General features: G+C 34.0%; 1 protein-coding gene across 1 annotated transcript in view; it reads left to right on the top strand.

Moving 5' to 3' along the window:
- Positions 1 to 20,110, top strand: part of LOC148310251 (semaphorin-2A-like) — a 105,735-nt gene that overhangs the window by 65,098 nt on the left and 20,527 nt on the right. The window contains exons 6-7 of the mRNA XM_088258702.1: positions 4,479 to 4,881; positions 17,908 to 18,138. Of these exons, the coding sequence (XP_088114828.1) occupies positions 4,479 to 4,881; positions 17,908 to 18,138 (634 nt within the window). The remainder of the gene's footprint in view (positions 1 to 4,478; positions 4,882 to 17,907; positions 18,139 to 20,110) is intronic.

The following is a 20,110-nucleotide window of genomic DNA, read 5'->3' on the forward strand; positions in this document are numbered from 1 at the left end:
GAAGAAGAATATGGAAGTCTGGGCATTTACGGGGCTGACGACCGCCATAGGCTGGTTTAAGTGATCACTTTACACACGTGTAACATTCACCAATTCTACCCATTATTGACAACCACACTACTCAAATTCTTGGAGTTCCATATATATATATATATATATATATATATATATATGAACCAATTTTGAAACATTGTTCTTGAATCACTAGAACTCCACTAGTGGTGAGATGAAAAGAAGCTTTTTATCGAGCAGAAACTTTTATATTAGAATGTGAGGTCGGAATCCTGTATTATAATCACACACATGAGAAACGCCAGAAAATATCATCTTAATTTTTATTATTTAAGCTTATAATTTGACCTGATAATTTATTAACAACATTTTGAACACACTCAAAATGTTGTAAACAAAATAAGAGTTAACATTGTATGTTTTTACCGAGATTACGATTATTTTACAATAATTTTCCTGTTTTTATGATATAATTGGGCAAGTTTTTAATTACTTTTTAAACGGCAAATAAACCTTGAAAAAGATATCTGCAATGTGTAAATTTTTGTTTTATTTTTCTGTTATGAATTGAATCAATTATCTCAGAAGGGTTTACGGATGGGTTTTAAGTTACAGAAAGGGTTATTAGTCTTTTCAAGAGAGAAGAATTACGGATTTTACAGAACAACAAAATGCAATTTTAATGCTCGAAAGCGGATAATTCGAAGGCAACCATAAAACATAATTCGGATTCGCAAAACGCTCACTCAAATTTTGAGCATTTTATTATCTTCGGATTGAATTTAAAATAGCTCCGAATCTCATTTGTTTTTAATCTCCAACTTAATCTGGAATCAAAGAAGATTGTAAGAGTACAAAGTAGGAACTTAGTAACGGGTAGGTAGCCTTAAGCTCTAGGGGCTGTTCAGTGAAATAGAGTAAGGGCGGCAAAATTTCTATGTAATAAGATAATTTTACATTTTAAAAATCAGTAGAAAATTCTTCTATTTTTTCTTCTTCTTGATATAGGTCTTAGGTATTTTTTATTAACAAAGTTTTAAGCTTAAGCTCCAGGGGCTGTTCAGTGGATTAAGGTAGCACTAGGGCGGCAAAATTTCTATGTATTAAGATAATTTTACATTTTAAAAATCAGTAGAAAATTCTTCTATTTTTTCTTTTTCTTGATATAGGTCTTAGGTATTTTTTATTAACAAAGTTTTATGCTTAAGCTCTAGGGGCTGTTCAGTGGATTAAGGTAGCACTAGGGCGGCAAAATTTCTATGTATTAAGATAATTTTACATTTTAAAAAATAAGCGGAAAATTCTTCTATTTTTTCTTCTTCTTATAGATCTTAGGTATTTTTTATTAACAAAGTTTTATGATTATTCACGCTTTTCATGTCCTGCGATTGTTTGATTATAGTGGTGATATGTTATTATAATAGTATTTTAAATTACGTACCGTAGAACGGGGCTAATTATACTTTGATGTGTTACTTGAGCCCAGTACAAAAAAAATCTGTATTTGGTCTACAATAATGAACGCATAAGTGTCACCTGTCAGGGAAACAAGGAATCATGTCGATACTTTCATTATTGTAGACCAAATACAGATCTATTTTTTTTTGTACTGGGCTCAAGTAACGCATCAAAGTTCAAGTAGCCCCGTTCTACGGTACATATAATTAAATATTATCAATGACGTTTTTAAGCTTACGTTGAAAAATTATAAACATTTGATTTATTTTTAAGTCATCACAAACTATTGATTACATCAGTATTACCAATTGAAGCACCAATAAATGACAGTGTAAATATTTGATAAACAATTTTTTTTATGTAAATTTTGTATTGTTGTTTTTATATTTTTTGAAATGTTAAAATCAAACGCTGATTTCAAGGGATACTAATATGATATTACTATTTTTTGAGATCTCATCAAAGATGAAGAAGAATATGGAAGTCTGGGCATTTACGGGGCTGACGACCGTCATAGGCTGGTTAAAGTGATCACTTTACACACCTAAGTGATCTTTGATGAGATGTCAAAAAATAATATGAAAATAACTCACAAGTATTTGGACACACTCAAAATGTTGTATACTTTAACATGAGGTTTTTTTAACATGAAAATAAAATAATTTTATTCGTAACAATTGTTTCGCCTTGTTAGGGCATTATCAAACTATAGTAGTTTGATAATGCCCTGAAAAGGCGAAAAAAATGTTTCAATATTTTTGCATTTATATTATTTTTTTTAAAATAATATATACAACTTAGTAAACCATAAAAATCAGTATTCGATTTTAGTATTTCAGAAATATAAATTACAGATTTCTACAAATCAAATCAATTTAAAAATTATTTTAATTCTTTTGAAATACTCTCTTACTTTCTCGATCTCTCATACTGAAATCTTTTACTCTTATTTTTTTAGAAGTAATAGTTATTTTTTCATTATAATTTCCTCTATTTAGTAATATTTTCATAAAATATTATAAAAAGCAAATACCGTTAAAATTTGTTTGAAAAACTAAGAGACGCAAGTATAATTTTGCATCCCTGATTTTTCCTTTCAGCACAAAGGAGTTAATAGTAGGAGGAAAATAGAGAAAAGCGGGGTAAGGCGGTGATATTAGTTTTATGTATCGTAATTTCAACGACAGTCACAAAACTCGGCTCCCAAATTCATTGTAGCGCTTAATGTAGCGAAGCCGACTATTTACACTCTATTTCATTTTACATACAGGACCATTAAATATTATTTATCTCTGTGACGTCTTCATAATGTGGAAAAGTATTATTCTTGCGTATATACAGGGTGGTAAGTATTGACAATTTTAAGGGTGTAATTAGGTTTATATAATAGATACAGTGCCGGCTCGCTAATCCGAATGTGATTCGTGCAGTGGGTCGTTCGGATTAGGGAATCGTTTGCAATTTTTAATGTTTTGAGAAAAATGAGAGAAAAAAGGAAATTGAACTATATTAAAGTGTTGAGAGAGTTTGAGCATATTGCTCACTCCTTTGAAGAACGTCATAAATAAAAAAAAACTTGATTATTCAGGAGAAAGTTTTTAATGTTTAAAAATATAACACAGTATCAAGCCACTTATTAAACTTTTTACTGTGCAACAGATCTTTTTAGGTAAAATCAGAAGGTTTTTTCTCCATTTGAAAAATATTAAGTAAATTAAAAAAAATAATTAAACAATACCTTTTCTCCAAAATGCAAAAACAACACTTTCTGCCCTGTAGCGGGTAAATATTTAGTTAAAAATATGCCTCTTTTGCTGGGATATAGCACATTTTCTGGGCATTCCGAAAACATGCACAACTGAAAATTGACGATTTTTGATTTATGACGTTCTTGAAAGGAGTGAGCGATGTGTCATACAGTGATTTTTCCACACATTCGCCTGAGGAAGCGCATTTCAACAGCGTTCACTCTGCATTCATCCTTACTTTGCCAGTTCCATGTTTCACTATCATATATAAATATCGGATACCCTGTACTATGGAAAATGTGTTATTCTCGTTAAACAGTTAAATGGACAAGTTTTAGTGCAAAATATACTGCCTTCTGATATGTTTATGAAGTCAGAAAATCGATGCAACTTTAATTTACGATTGGGTAAAATCGTTCTGCATCCTACAAACTTATTAGGAAATGGATTATATAGTGTCTTTCAAACCTTTATCCTTACCCCAATGGTGCATAGGGTACTTCATCATATAAACGCTGTTTTATCTTGATCGTTAACACACGAAGGAAAGATGATCAGCCCTCTACTCTAAGAACCAGTCCAGGGTTATATTGAATAAATATTAGAGCTAAAAAAACTTACATTTGTATGACTCCCCCCTGGGAATCGAACCGGGGACCTCCAGGTAGCGAAGTTTGCCAACCATTACACTACGGAGGCGGACAATCATATGTATATGCGTGCAATTTTAGAGGGTGTAATTTTTGATGCCCTAAAATTACAATCCATTTTTTATACATTTGGGGGTTCTAATGGATGAAAATCTGACTACATTCCTAAAAAACTTAAAGAGTCAAATTGTTGAGAAAAATCTAAGACCCGATGACTTTTTTAAAATATGAAATGGATAGTTTATTTTGAGAAAGCAAGTGGAGGGCTTATATTAATGTTTGCCTAACTGACAAAAAATATGCGTGCCGAAATCGCACTAACAAAATTTTTATCGTTTTTTGAGAGATTTTTTTTACTATGCCGTTATTTCGACAAAAAATCTCCATTTCAACATTTAGAATTTTTTTTACGAAAATACATATAGAAAAATATAGATTTAGGATTTTTTCAACCACAAAGTGACTGCCGAATCAATGAAGAAAATAATTAAAATAATAAAAACGTCAATGAATGCAAAGAGAACTATATATAAAACCAACTGTTTCTAGAACCTTAAAATAACATCTAACGCGCGAGAGTCTCACACCTATTTTTTCATTTTATTTACAGAAAGATCTAAAGCATCTGCCTCGCCACGTCCATCGCGCCCGTGTAGGCAGAGGCACAGGGCGCTGCGCCCCCTCCCCTTCCACGCGCAGCTGCGCCCTCCTCACTACAAACTTTTTAACCAACCCTCCAAACTCCCCACAAAACTCCTATCCTAGCACTCCAGAAGATAAATCCTCGGAAGATTTTCCAGTGAAAAATTCCCAAAATCCTCCTGAATCTTTGGTCTCTGATTCTTCATCGCCTGTGAATCCTAAGGGGTCCTTTGGTCCAGCGACCCTTCATGCTGCGAGCAGGACTTCTGCTGATGCACCAGACCCCTTGTACGCGCGATGGGATCTTGTCAATGGCACCACTCACCATGGATATCTAAGAACTTTGAAGTATGACTCCAAATGGATGGACAGTAAGTAGTTTTTCTTCCTTTCTTGAATGAATGTTTTAGCAGATACTTTGTGGCAAATTTTATAAACTTTATAAAATTACAAAACTTTGTTTTTAGCACTTTTTTATTAATAGTACACTTTTACCTACCAGATTCGACAAGAGCCTTGTCATCATCAGGGTTAATTAAATTCTAAAACATTAAAATACTCATAATTAATTACATTCCCTCATCAAAAGCTTCCACACACTCCGTAAAAATTCTAAATGCTATTTTTATTATGCATTGCATAGCAAACCCAAATAACAACTGATGGAATCACCCAAAAACAGTATGAAGCCGCGCGCGCATACGTAAAACAGAGCACACAACACAAAAACCTACTGTGCGGAATTTTTAGGAACAGAAAGTTATTAGTTTTTCTTCCAGTTTTGATTTCCAATTATTTCCAGCTTGTGTTGATCATATAATTCAGGAACACAGTTTTTAGGTTTTGAAAATTGTTATGGGTCCAGGTGGACCAAGATGAAAAGTAAAATATTGATTTTTTTACTTTGGTTTATTCTATAAATAAGTTACTTGGTAGCTCTAAATGAGTGACTGTTGTATAGGAGAGACTAATGCTAAATCTAGAATGATGCTTGCCAGACTACATGGGTATTCACACGTTTGCGGGATGTTGTTCTCACCACTATGTCAGCGACGTACCCACATTCCTTACAAAATCATGTCCTTGCTTCTAAGTTTTTCAAAGTGGTACTTTTGTTAATCATATGATTCGGGAACACAGTTCCAGGTGTTGAAAATGCTAAGAAGTTCCTGATTGACCCACACTAGATTATCCTTTCTTTTCCCAACACAGATTTGAATAAAACATCTTTATTTAGTTAGAACAAACAAAATCCACTTAATGATCTATAAACCTTTTACATAATCTCTCTCTCTAACCCTTATCCGCACCCAATGGTGCATAGGGCACTGCATTGTTTTGACGCAATGTTATTTTCATCGTTAATTATATGACGGCAAGGTGATGACTTCTGAGCTTCAGGGACCAGTCCAGAGTACCTAATATGAAATAAATATTAGAGTATAAATTCACTAATATTTATTCTCACCCCCCCCCTGGGAATCGAACCTGGGACCTCGAGCGCGGTAGCTAAACACGCTGACCATTACACCACGGAGGCGGACAAAATAAGAAAGGTAAATAATAAATTCAATTCCCATCTAAAAAAAAGGTGATGAAAATCATCATGCCTCCCTTTCCAAGTCTTTAAAAGTATTTCTGTGAATAAGATTCATATTGCTTTTTCACCAATATTTCCATTTTGGTACAGGGTGCCAGTTGCGCACGTTTGTGGCTCAAGAGGTGCCAAAGAGCCGTATGTGTTCGCGAGCCACAGTTTGCCGATCACTGCCTAAGGGTATCGGAGATTTGTAATACAAGACGTCCAAACTAGCCTAATGTAGCTTAACTAATTTATCTATTAAGTATTTCCAATAAGATATATGAGCCTTTGGTTAGCGCGTATTCTCGTTTTTGGTCTCCATACAAATGTAAATTACTATTCCCTATTGAAAATATCTAATAGCAGGTAGGCAGTTAAAAGGAGTTGAAAGGAGTTAGTTACTCTTTCATACTTGCGGTGCTAAAATAAAACACGCGTCCTGGTGTTGGGTAGTCACTACACAATAAAAAAATTGCGACTTTAAATAGGAAAAATACGGACATTCATAGCTTATCCCCTTAATTAATCATAAAAGAAGTAAAAAATTATAATAATTTTAATTTATTTGCGAAAAATATTAAAAAACCATCTGGCAACGCTCACGGAACAAGCATAGGTCCACTCTTATCGAAAGCCCAAAAGCTACTGCCGCTTGCCCGCTAGCCGCGAGCTAGAGAACCTTGAGCTTTGAGCTCCTCACGCTTGCACAGTGCAAGTATGCAAGTATGCAAGGGTGAGATACGTATATAGTGTCGCGGTTCCCGCACACTCTTCACGTCTGTTTATACGCGAATTTGTTTCCGATATTCACAAAATACCTCCAATGTACCCGATAAATTCTGATTATTATCAATATTATTTTTTAAATCAATGCGTAAATATGTAATGGGGAATACTTAAAATCTTAGCCTTGTAATTATTATATTCATAGAGATATTATGGTTATTAGAACTTGATCGGTCCATCGTGTGAGGATCTTCCTATCCCTCTCTCTCTCTCTCCAGCCTACCGATCACAACCAGCCGTTTCAGGCTATCCTCATTGCCACGTGCAAAGTGTCCAACGAACTGAAAAATCCGTCGTGTGCAGACATTAAGCAAAGTCAAGCCTTCCAAGTGTAGTTCCTTGAGAATGGACTCGTTAGTGCGTTTAGCCCACCATGGCATTCGCCTCCAACACTATATTTCTAAACCGTCAATTTTTCTTTCTGCTGCTTTTATGATCCATGTTTCAGCAGCATAGAGAGCAATGGAGTGGACCAAACTTCTAACAAGCTTTATCATGGTGTTGTTACTCACAGCCCAGTCTTTCTAGATTTTGTCTAACTTAAACATGGCACTTTTGGCAATGGCTATACGACGTTTGAAATCTCCTTCACAAGTTTCTTCGTTGATGATTCGAGATCTAAGGCAATGAAACTCGTTTATTATCTCTAAACCTTCGAGTAAGTTTCCGAGATCACCAAACATCTTAGATCGATCAATGATCATGATCTTGGTTTGGTTCTGGTAAATCTCCAGACCCAGTACCTTGCTCTCAATCTCTACTCGTTTAAGGGGATATACCATCTCTTTTGGGTATTTGGCCAAAAGTGTTTTGTCGTCCGCATATCGTATATTGGACAGCTTTACGCCATCAATAGTCACTCTCACAATTATAAAATACACGGAATAAAAAGTGCTTAGTCCCAAAAATATCTCGTCTTATAAGATTATCTTCTTTTGAGACATCAGCGATTCACCCCAAACGCAAGTAATACAAACATTTTTCATTTCGCGCTCAAATTCCATCTTCCCTTTTCTCGTACAATTTCCCAATTTGGGGTCGTAATGTGAAGAAAAAAAAATAATTCCCTTTGATCAGCGCCTTGCCAATTAGGGGTAAGGAACGCAGAAACTAACAATCCGTTACGCTTTAACCCCCAGCCCTGTCTTCCCCACTACAGCTTAATAATAGGGCAGTATTTTCGTGGCTTTTGTTGCCACCAGCGAAATGGCTCGGAATCAACATAAAGAATGGGAATAGGATAAAATAGATTCTTTTAGAATAAAAAAATAAAAGTAACACCACAGTAATCAAGAGGAATGTTTTTTTTTATCTAATAATCCTGAGTATTAAAATATCAGTCTAATCTGGTATAAACTGATTTTTCACTTCAAATGGATGTTTTACAAACCAAATTGGATGCCTTACAAATCAAATTGGACGTTTTGCAAACCAAATTGGATGCCTCACAAATCAAATTGGACGTTTAACTAACGAAGTTTAATGAATTATAAATTGCACATTCTACAAACCAAATTGGACGCCTTACAAAATAATTTGGAATGTTTTACAATATTGATTGGATGCCTTACAAATCAAATTGAACGTTTTACAAACTAAATTGGATGCCTTACAAGTCAAGTTGGACGTTAAAGAAATCGAATTGCTTGCCTCATAAATCAAATTGGACGTTTTACTAACCAACTTTAATGAATTACAAACCGAACTGGACATTCTACAAACCAAATTGGATGCCTTACAAATAAATTTGAACTGTTTTAAAATATCAATTGGATGGCTTAAAAATCAAATTAGACGTTTTACAAACCAAATTGGATGCCTAATTAATCAAATTGAACTTTTTACAAACCCTATTGGATGGTTTACAAATCAAATTAGACGTTTTACAAACCTTATTGGATGATTTACAAATCAAATTGGACATGTTACTAACCAAATTGAATGAATTACAAATCAAATTGAATGTTTTACAAAACCTATTGGACGCTTTACAAATCAAATTGGACATGAACAAACAAAATTAAATTAATAACTTACAAATCAAATAGGACGCTTTGCAAACCAAATTTGGATGCCTTTCAAATCAAATTGGACGTGTTATTAACCCTAGATAACTAAACTATATCTGTAGATACAATGCCATTTGTGGATCGTACAATATTGACATATATAGTAGCTGTGCGGAATAGTGATTTATCGTTAAATATCTCTTACATTCATTCCTAATAAACCAAACTTGAGTGCCATGTAACCGGTTCTTATTTTTAATAAATACTTTTGATTAAGTTTTAAGTTTTTAATTGCGTAGTCCGCCAGACGAATGTTTAGTTATTAAGGGTTAAACAGTTAATGTATTTAAATAGGTAAAAATTGTTGAATATTGAAATTATGAATATTTATAAATAAAGACATTATATTTCCCATGAAAAGTTTACAGGTACCTACCTTTATACAGATGTATGTTTAATTTGTTCGTATATGTATATCGTGACATCAAAAATCGTCGGCAATTTTCAATTTCAAACGCTACTGTTAACAGGAGATTATACTTTGTAAAGGAGATATCCCCCTCTCTCGGTGCTTGCACTACGCCTATTACCTTACATGGATGAGAAACGTGGCTCCTTACCGGAGTCTGGAATGACTCCCGCCTTAGTTTCCATAAACGGAAAGTTCGCAAAATTCAAGAAAAATGTAAATACATATCTAGCAAAAAACAACACAAGATTTGGCACGTTCTTTGCCGAGACAATTTTCAATATGTTTTTGGTGTAATAAAACGGCTGCACTCGTAATTTAACTCATAGTAATTATTCAGTGTGCCCCTTTAAAACACTGTAAAAGTACTTACTTACATTGTCATAGACAATTTTCGATATTTAAATTTGAAAAGAATGTAGGTACGTGTTAAAAGAATGTTCAAAATTTACCTTCGAATCTTACGTTAAAAAAATATATAATGTGCCCCGTAAAAACACGGTTAAAGTACTTACATTATCATAGACCATTTTCAATATTTAAATTTGAAATTATGTAGGTACTTGTTATACGAATGTTCAAAATTTACCTTTGAATCTTACGTTAAAAAATTATACAATTTGCCCCGTAAAAACATTGATATATAGGTACTTACATTACCATCGAAAATTTTCTTTATTTAAATTTGTAAATGAGGTAGGCACTTGAAGACTAAATTACAACTTGAACCTTTTCCTCAAGAATTATTCCGGATTCAATGTGCCAAGGTACCTACTTTGAGGAAAAAAAACTTTGTTTTTGATTTTGCACTTAAAGCCTCACTGGAAAATGCGTAATTTTATTTTGACAAGACGTTGAATTTCTTTTAAAAGTTAATTAAATACCAAAAAGCAGTGTTTTATCCCTCAGTGTTGTTACTTACTAAAGCATAGGATGTTTATTTTAGAGGTATAAAAATCAAATTTCTCGCAATAACCCCCCACCCGCAGTGCGGCATGTTGCGCCATATTTTTGAAACCAGAGCTCTGCCACATCAATGCCATTCAACTGAGATACGAAGAAGTCAGTAATCATGGTTCTATAGCGCTCTCCATTAACGGTAACATTCTGGCCGGCATCGTCTTAAAAAATAGGCCAAAGATTCCACCTGCCCATAAAGCTCACTAAACAGTGACTTTTAATAGATGTAAGGGTGTCTCGATAAAGGCTTCCGGGTTTTCTCCACTCCAAATTCGGCTATTTTGCTTATTGACATAGCTATTTAACTAAAAATGTAACTCATCAGTGAACAAAATTATGCGTTGAAAAAGAGGATCAAGATGAATATTGTTTTCGGCCCATTCATCAAACCTACGACGCGCATAATGGTCATTTAGTCTATTCATGGTAAAATAGCAAAACGTACTGACAACAAATCAACTGTCAACTGTCAAATTGACAGTCTGTAGAAACAATGTTGCCAGATTAAAAACCAAACCTCTAAAAAAACACTCTCTACCTGCTTCTAGAATGTCAATTAGGTTTGATTTCTCTTTTACCACTCGAGAAAATATCTTCAGAGCATCTCGAAATTAAATTTTCAACTAATTTGACTAGATGCCAGATTTTCATACTTAATTCGTGCAAAATACACGAAGCAAATAAATAATTAGCCACTCTTGTTCTTTTCCCATAATAAGTCTCTACAATTATTTTTATGTTTCCAGAAAAAAAGGTGCATTTAACGTTTATTGAAAAAAAAACAACTGAACGAGTTGTTTTATTAATGTATTAAAATTAAACAAATCATTTACAAAACTGAAATATTTTTTTAGTTTTCAGTATATTTTAAATTATTTTATACACTTTTTAAATATATTCTTTTATTTTATATCATATATTTTATATTAAGTGCCATTACTATGTGAAACGACATGATTGTTTAATAAATATAAAAATAAAATTAAAAAAAACACTTGTCTAACGCCATTTTGTTTTGAGTTTATTAGTGTAAACATGACAAGTTTCGAGAGCTTAAGATGTTCTCATCAACTCATGAAAATGTGTAAATATTTTCTTTGTTTTTCAAACATTTTAGGTTCTCATAACATGTGACTAGATGTAACAATTTTATTGTAAAACAAAAAACACATAAAATACATTTTTATACGAAAGAACAAAGAAGTCTGAGCATCTCAGGAATTTAGCTGCCTAAGGGCGTTTGTGCAATACACGGAATTTTACCGTCCAGTAGTCCGGTTTTGAAAAATGAAAGCGACTACGACAGATTACGAGATCTAATTTACGCGCAACGTGTTCACGCACCGATCAAAAGCACCGATCCGAAGAAATATGGACAAAAACACAAGCCAATCCAAGCCAATCATCGTTTTAAAACGCTAACGATGGTAAAATTCCGTGTAATTCAGGGTAGTGTACAAACGCCCTAACAACCAGGCATTTAGCTTGCTAAAGTGATCATGTATCTATGTAAACATGTGTAACGTTTACTATTCTGCCCATTATCGAACATCCCATTGTGACAATAATTTTTTTTTATTTTAACCTACAATTTATTTTGATATGTCATCCGTACGGAGAATTATCGAGTGCCTGATAGTAAAATTTGAAAAAAATGACAGCCATACATGGTGAAACGTAAAAAAATAGCTTAGTTGTCCATGCTTAAATTAACGTATTTAAGATTTTAATGCGGAATGTGAAATGCCTGATATTTTAATATTCGCTTTGCACAAAATATGAAAATTCTCATCAAACGTATAAAATGCTGGACGTTTTCATGACAAAATGAACGCCGGCGCAACAAAAGGGTACCTCCTTTGTTCATGTTTATAGCAAATAAAATCGGGTCAAAATGAAATTCTTGGCTCGCGTAATAAGTTGCGATTAGCTGGGAACAGCGAGAACGGAAATGAAGGAGTGTACATTATCCCGAGAAATGTGTGGAACTTTGATCAATTGACCGCGAATGAATGGAAGCTTATTACAAATCGACGTGCCCTACGTAAAGTGCTCTAACTACATTTTTGTCAATTTTGAGATATTTACAACATTTTGAGTGTGTCCAAATACTTGTTCACAAAATCTGGATTATCTCCAATTACAGGAACAAGAACAAGTATTTGGACACACTCAAAATGTTGTAAATAAATTATCTGGTCAAATTATAAGCTTAATAATAAAAATTAAAATGGTATTTTCTGGCGTTTCTCATGTGTGTGATTATAATCCAGGATTCGGATCTCACATACTAATATAAGAGTTTCTGCTTAATAAAAAAGCTTCTTTACATCTCACCAATAGATGTCTCTAGTGAAGTTCTAGTGATTCAAGAACAAGGTTTCTAAATTGGTTCATATATATAGAACTTCCAAGAATTTGAGTAGTGTGGTTGTCAATAATAGGTAGAATTGGTGAATGTTACACGTGTGTAAAAAGATCACTTAAACCAGCCTATGACGGTCGTCAGCCCCGTAAATGCCCAGACTTCCATATTCTTCTTCATCTTTGATGAGATGTCAAAAAATAATTTGAGATATTTGGTGTATGTTATCAACTGACCGCTATCTACAAATATAAACAAACAAAAAAATATTAAATAAATTACGCCTAGTTTTCAGGCGTATAAGACACTATCTACATCGAATTTTCGAAATTAACTGAACTCCTAAAACGTTAACTACTTAATTTTGACAAAGCATAAAGTTTTAAAACGATTTAATACATTATTTTATCGTGTTTATGAACAATACTAGTTTAGAATTTCAGATAAAACCGTTATTGAATAATTAAAAATACGTTATGATGTATTTTATATTAGCACGTATTTTCACGTTTCAATGAATTCTAACCCTACACAGTTAATTATTTTTTGACATCCCATCAAGATGGAGAAGAATATGGAAGTCTGGGTATTTACGGGGCTGACGACCGTCATAGGCTGGTTTAAATGATCACTTTACAAACGTGTAACATTCACCAATTTTACCCATTATTGACAACCACACTACTCCAATTCTTGGAAGTTCTAAATATATGAATTAATTTTTTTGAAACATTATTCATGAATCACTATTCACTATTATTCATTATTCAAAAAAAAGATGATATAAAAATCCTTAAGAAAAAAAATTAAAGCTCTATACATTTAAATCTTAAAAAAAATATAAAAAAAACTATTATATCTTTTATTATAAAACATCAAACCACGAGTGTAAGTCCCTCTCCAAGCACAAGAGAACAGACTCTTTTATGGAGAGGCACAGCGAATCGAAATATAAAAGTTCTCCATATGTATAAATGATTCAAATGTATTATGTTAAAAATAAAAATGTAAATATATTAAATGAATAAAAAAATCACTAGAACTTTATTCACGATTATTCTAGAAATCAAGCACGAAATAATAGCGGTAGGTATCGTTGTAAAATATCCATTGTGAATCTTTGATTGTGAATGACGGAAATGTAATAGCAAATATAGCGCCCCGAGATACGCAACCTTTGGCTTAACGAGGTACGTGCTATCAACATAACATTACGTAAATCGGGGTGGCTATACTACAATGATATGAAAATGTTTGTTTAGGCATTCATAAAAAATCTTGAAGTAAATAAACTCGTGAATTGAAGCAAAATCCAGAATTTGTGAACGAAAATTTCGACACACTATATTGAAAATAAAATTAAACCATCCAGACTTCCCCACGTTGCATTGCACGGCCAACCCCAAGCTAGACGACTCCCAGGCAGGAACAAAAGTGTGAATGTGAATGTAAAGTGATCACTTAAATCAGCCTATGGCGGTTTTCGCATAGTTTGAACTGAAAATGGCGCGAAAGATTTAATTATTTTATAAAACGCTTAGTTATATTTCCACAAATAAAAGGACCACATGACTAATTTAAAACAAAAGTTTCAAAACGATTCCCTCGGTAAATTTAACTTTTTACATCTGTCCAAATCCCACAGTGCACAAAACCTTAGTGATGCTAGTGACAGAGTGAGGTAATGTTCGTGCTATGATAACCGGTTATGAAACAGCCGAGTGATTATTTGATAAACGGATACTGTCAGAATAAACAACTTTTTGGATTGATTGAACTTCATTTGATTTTGTTAAGCAAGTGATCTTGAATTTTGTGATCAACTGTTTAACCATTAATTCTCTTCCTTATTTCATTTATCAATACTGTATTGTTATCTAGCTGTAATTGTCTAAATTTCGTTTAAATTATTTATATTTCAACATACTCTCAATTACAAAATACAATAATGTCAATGAGTTTTGGTGCCAAAAATAGGTCTAAAAAAAGGGTTTCATACGGTATTAGTTTTGTATCAGAAAATTGTACAGTTTAAGATTTTTTCATCTTGTTATTTGATTATTTAAAAAATATATTATTCATTGATTGAGCATTTACTTTGTGAAATAAAATGATGATTTGAATATAAGAATGAAACGGTTTTATGAAATAATTTTTTAATTTATTAATGTAAACACGACTAGTTTCGAGAAATACAGATGTCCTCCTCAACAGGCAACTTTGTATTTTCACGTGTTGATTATAGCATCTATAGTTCTCAAAACTAGTCGTGTTTATATAAATGAACTCAATATTTAGCTTATACAACTCGGCTGTCCAAGCTTAAAACACAGTAAGGGACATTTTTGTAGTACGTTTTTTGCATTTTAGGACTGAGTAGAATCTACTTAGTCCAAAAATGCAAAAAAAATGTTTCTAAAAAAAAATTCCCTAACTGCGTTTCAAGTTTGGACAGCCGAACTGTTTTATTGTTTTATTATTTTAGATATTTTTTTTCATTTATATATTATTTTATGTAAAAATTGGGCCATTACACTTCATCCGCCTCCGTAGTGTAATGGTCAGCACGCTCGGCTACCGTTCTGGAGATCCCGGGTTCGATTCCCAAGGGGGGTAAAAATAAATATAAGTGATTTTTTCACTCTAATATTTATTCAATATTACACTGGACTGGTACCTGAAGTGGAGGGCTGATCACCTTTCCTTCATGTGTAATCGATCGAAATAACACTGCGTTTATATGAAGCAGTGCCCTATGCACCATTGTGGTGCGGTAAGGGTTTTTTATTAAATAAATAAGGGCAATATGACATCGTGCCAAATTCGACACAAGTGTTAGCTTAATAACTGTCGAGTGTGGCTCAACATAGGAGTGGTAAGAGTTAAAGGCCTTACGTTTAAAAGTTTTTTAAATAGAGTGGTGTCTTTGATGCGTTTTTTGCATACATAATATATGCATCGTACATATTATGAAATATACTAAATGTGCGTAATCCCGAGTGAACTAGCTATTCATGCTATTCTGGTTTGCTACCCACTTTAACTTCTACATTTCCTTTCCCATAACGCAGTAACGTCCTTCTCCCCGAGATCCTTCGCTTACGTCATACAAATCTAATCAAATATGTGTATTCAATACGTTTATCGATGGATATACGTAGAGCGCTGGACTGATCACTTTCCTTTCGTATGATTAACAGTCAAGTTACCAGCGCATCGACCCGATGGGGTGCCGATTTGGGACCACAAAGACATAAAAAACTAAAATTGGTTTATTTTAAAACTAATAGAAATAGACAAAAGAGAAACGTTTGAAATATTACTTCCTCAACTTTCATACTTAATCGTCCTTTATCATTTTCTTTTGTTCGTACACTTCTCTTAAATTCTATTATTTACAGAATCCTTGTCATTTTGAAATGTATTTTCTTCTCTTATGAGTTTGATAACATTTTATTACTTTTTTTAGAATAACCCATAAACACTTAAGTAGTCATCTTCTTCTTCTAAACCTTATCCGCACCCTAATGGTGCATAGGGCACTGCATTGTTTAGAAGCAGTGTTATCTTGATCGTTAAATACACGAAGGAAAGGTGATGAGCCTTCCGCTTCAGGTACCAGTCCAGAGTCATATTAAATAAATATTAGACTGAAAAATCAGTAATTTTTATTTTGACACTCTTAGAAATCCAACCCGGGACCTTCAAAATGGTAGCCTAGCGCTCTAACCATCACACTATAGAGGCGGACAAAGTTACTTAAGTAGTAGGTATAGGGAATGTTAATTTGAAAATACATCACAAACACCCTAAATTCATTTTTCAATATGCTAAGAATCGAACCCGTGACGCTAGTTCTGTTGTCGAGCGTCTAGCCGAGTACGCCAAGACGCCTGTCATTATTAGTTGTTAGGTAAACATGAATGAACTTTTCCATCCCTGAAGATAACAAGTTTTTGTCGAAACCTGTTGGAGAAAAGTACCAATAATAAATGTGGTTAAAAACGGTTTGAGTATCATTTTTAATTTATGTTTTATTTAGTACATACCAATATTTCTTAAAATTGTGTCTTTTGCATGGCAATTCGCTCACTCCTTTCATGAACGTCATAAATAAAAAACTTAATTCTTTAGGAGAACGTTTTTGAAGTTTAAAATATAATACAATGTATTACAAAATATCATGCCACTTATTGAACTTTTTACTGTGCAACAGATCTTTTTAGGTAAAACCTGAAGGTTTTTTATCCATTTGAAAAATGTTTTGTATTTTAAATTAAATAATTAAACAATATCTTTTCTTCAAAATGCAAAAACAACATTTTTTGCCCTGTAGCGGGTAAATATTTAGTTAAAAATACGCCTCTTTTGCTGGGATTTAGCACATTTTCTGGGCATCCCGAAAACATGCACAACTGAAAATTGACGATTTTTGATTTATGACGTTCTTGAAAGGAGTGAGCGAATTGTCAAAACGAATTATTTCTAAACCTTTTTTGCCATGTTCTTTTATCATTCTCTCAAATTATAAATGATTTTTCATTTCCTTTATTGTAAGTAATCAAATTGATTATTTCAAAATGTGATATTTAATTTTCAATCCAAGATAGCTGGGATTGAAATTTCCTCTTTCTAAATGAATGACTATTATCGATTATCGAAATGCTAGTTTAGTTTATCGCGACAGTCGAATAATTCGATTACGGTGCCCAGTCATTCGCACGCTACAATATTATATCGCTCACTCCTTTCAAGAACGCCATAGATCAAAAATCGTAAATTTTCAGATGTGCATGTAAAATAAATATTTTTTCACTCCAATATTGATTAAATATTACCCTGGACTGGTACCTGAAGCGGAGGGCTGATCACCTTTCTTTCGTGTGTTAACGATCAAGATAACACTGTGTTTGTATAATACAGTGCCCTATGCACCATTGGGGTGCGGATAAGAGTTTGAAAAAATATTTTTCAAATGGAGAAAAAACATTCAGGTTTTACCTAAAAAGATCCGTTGCACAGTAAAAAGTTAAATATGTGGCTTGATATTTATTTTTAATACATTGTATTATATTTTTTAACTTTAAAAACGTTCTCCTGAAAAATCGTTTTATTTTTATTTACGACGTTCTTGAAAGGAGTGAGCGATATGTAGTATGGTACGTACATATACATATCTATTTATATGCATGTGTGGGTATATCATACAGGATGTCTTTGTTTCAGATCCAGAATTCATATCCATCCAGCAATTCGGCGACTATACGTATCTGTTCATGCGGGAGAAGGACCCGTGCAAGCTCAGTCTGGAGTCGGCCGGGTTCGAGCGCCACTCGGCCGTTTCCGTGGCCGCTCGGGTGTGCTCGGCCGACAGGGGTGGCTCGAGGGACAAGCGGCACTGGACCACGTACGCCAAGGCGAGGATCACCTGCTCGACGCCGCATTACGACCAGTTGGGTGCGTAATGGTCCTTACTTCAAAGGACCCCTTTATTCTTGTTAATCTGGGCTTTAACACTTTGACGACCGCACGATTTCGACGCAAACGAACGCCTGAAGCCACATGTTTTTTTTTTGCAAAAAAAACAATTATTTATTTTATCATGTATAATTGACGATGGAAGTTCGTAGATCTGATATAGATCGTATCATTCGGCCATGTCTAATTCCATACACAAATTTCATTCATCATAAGTTAAAAAATAAATATTGGAAAATGTGTCCTGATATGGAAAAACTCGGTGAGGGTACATTATTATAATTTGTGACAAGAAATAGCAATTTTACCATCGCATATGCCATTTTGGCATCTTATTTAAGCTGTTCGTATCAACCGCGGATGCCACGTTGGAGTCCTATTTTAGCTGCTCGTTATCAACCGCATACGCAATGTAGGCAGCCTATTTTAGCCACTCTATGTCAACCGCTTATGCTACGTTTGCGTCCTATTTAATTAAGTTGCTCGTTATCAACCGCATACGCAACGTAGGCAGCCTATTTTAGCCACTCTATGTCAACCGCTTGTGCTACGTTTGCGTCCTATTTAATTAAGTTGCTCGTTATCAACCGCATACGCAACGTAGGCAGCCTATTTTAGCCACTCTATGTCAACCGCTTGTGCTACGTTTGCGTCCTATTTAATTAAGTTGCTCGTTATCAACCGCATACGCAACGTAGGCAGCCTATTTTAGCCACTCTATGTCAACCGCTTGTGCTACGTTTGCGTCCTATTTAATTAAGCTGCTCGTTATCAACCGCATACGCAACGTAGGCAGCCTATTTTAGCCACTCTATGTCAACCGCTTGTGCTTCGTTTGCGTCCTATTTAATTAAGTTGCTCGTTATCAACCGCATACGCAACGTAGGCAGCCTATTTTAGCCACTCTATGTCAACCGCTTGTGCTACGTTTGCGTCCTATTTAATTAAGCTGCTCGTTATCAACCGCATACGCAACGTAGGCAGCCTATTTTAGCCACTCTATGTCAACCGCTTATGGTACGTTTGCGTCCTATTTAATAAAGTTGCTCGTTATCAACCGCATACGCAATGTAGGCAGCCTATTTTAGCCACTCTATGTCAACCGCTTATGGTACGTTTGCGTCCTATTTAATTAAGTTGCTCGTTATCAACCGCATACGCAACGTAGGCAGCCTATTTTAGCCACTCTATGTCAACCGCTTGTGCTACGTTTGCGTCCTATTTAATTAAGTTGCTCGTTATCAACCGCATACGCAACGTAGGCAGCCTATTTTAGCCACTCTATGTCAACCGCTTATGCTACGTTTGTGTCCTATTTAATTAAGCTGCTCGTTATCAACCGGATACGCCACGTTGGTATCCTATTTTAGTCACTCGTTACCAACCGCATACGCCACGTTGGCGTCCTATTTTAGAGATTCGTTATCAACCGGGTTTTTGGTGTCCTATTTCAGCAACTCGTGATCAACCGCAAAGGCCAAAATCCAAAGACTGCGTTTTTCGGTTGTTCGGTGAATCACTGAACCGCGATATTAAAACAGCATCGATAGTCCCAAGAATTAACAATAAATATGGGAGTCGAACACTGCAATATATCGTTTCGAACATTTTTAATTTGTTGCCGACGGAGGTTAGAGGTCAAAATAAAATATGGAACAAAGGCAAAATAAAGGCATGGGTAAATGATCAAGAGTTAAATTTATGAAAATTTTAAAATGTTTATATTCTTAATTTTTTTCTCTTTTTTGTGTCTATATTAGGTTTAAATCGTTAAAAACAAAAAAAAAATGTTTTAAAAAGGAACTCCACCGACAAGACACAGAAGGTGGCTTGGCGGGTCTGCAAAAAAAAAGTTCTAAATATGTATAAATTGTGATTTAAATAAATGTATATAAATAAAATAAAAAAATAAATGAAAATTAAAATAAAATAAAAAAGTGTAAATAGGGGT

Source organism: Brachycentrus maculatus, unplaced genomic scaffold, assembly GCF_059751285.1.
Source record: "Brachycentrus maculatus isolate JH-2025_06_01 unplaced genomic scaffold, ASM5975128v1 h1tg000102l, whole genome shotgun sequence".
Lineage (NCBI taxonomy): Eukaryota > Metazoa > Arthropoda > Insecta > Trichoptera > Brachycentridae > Brachycentrus > Brachycentrus maculatus.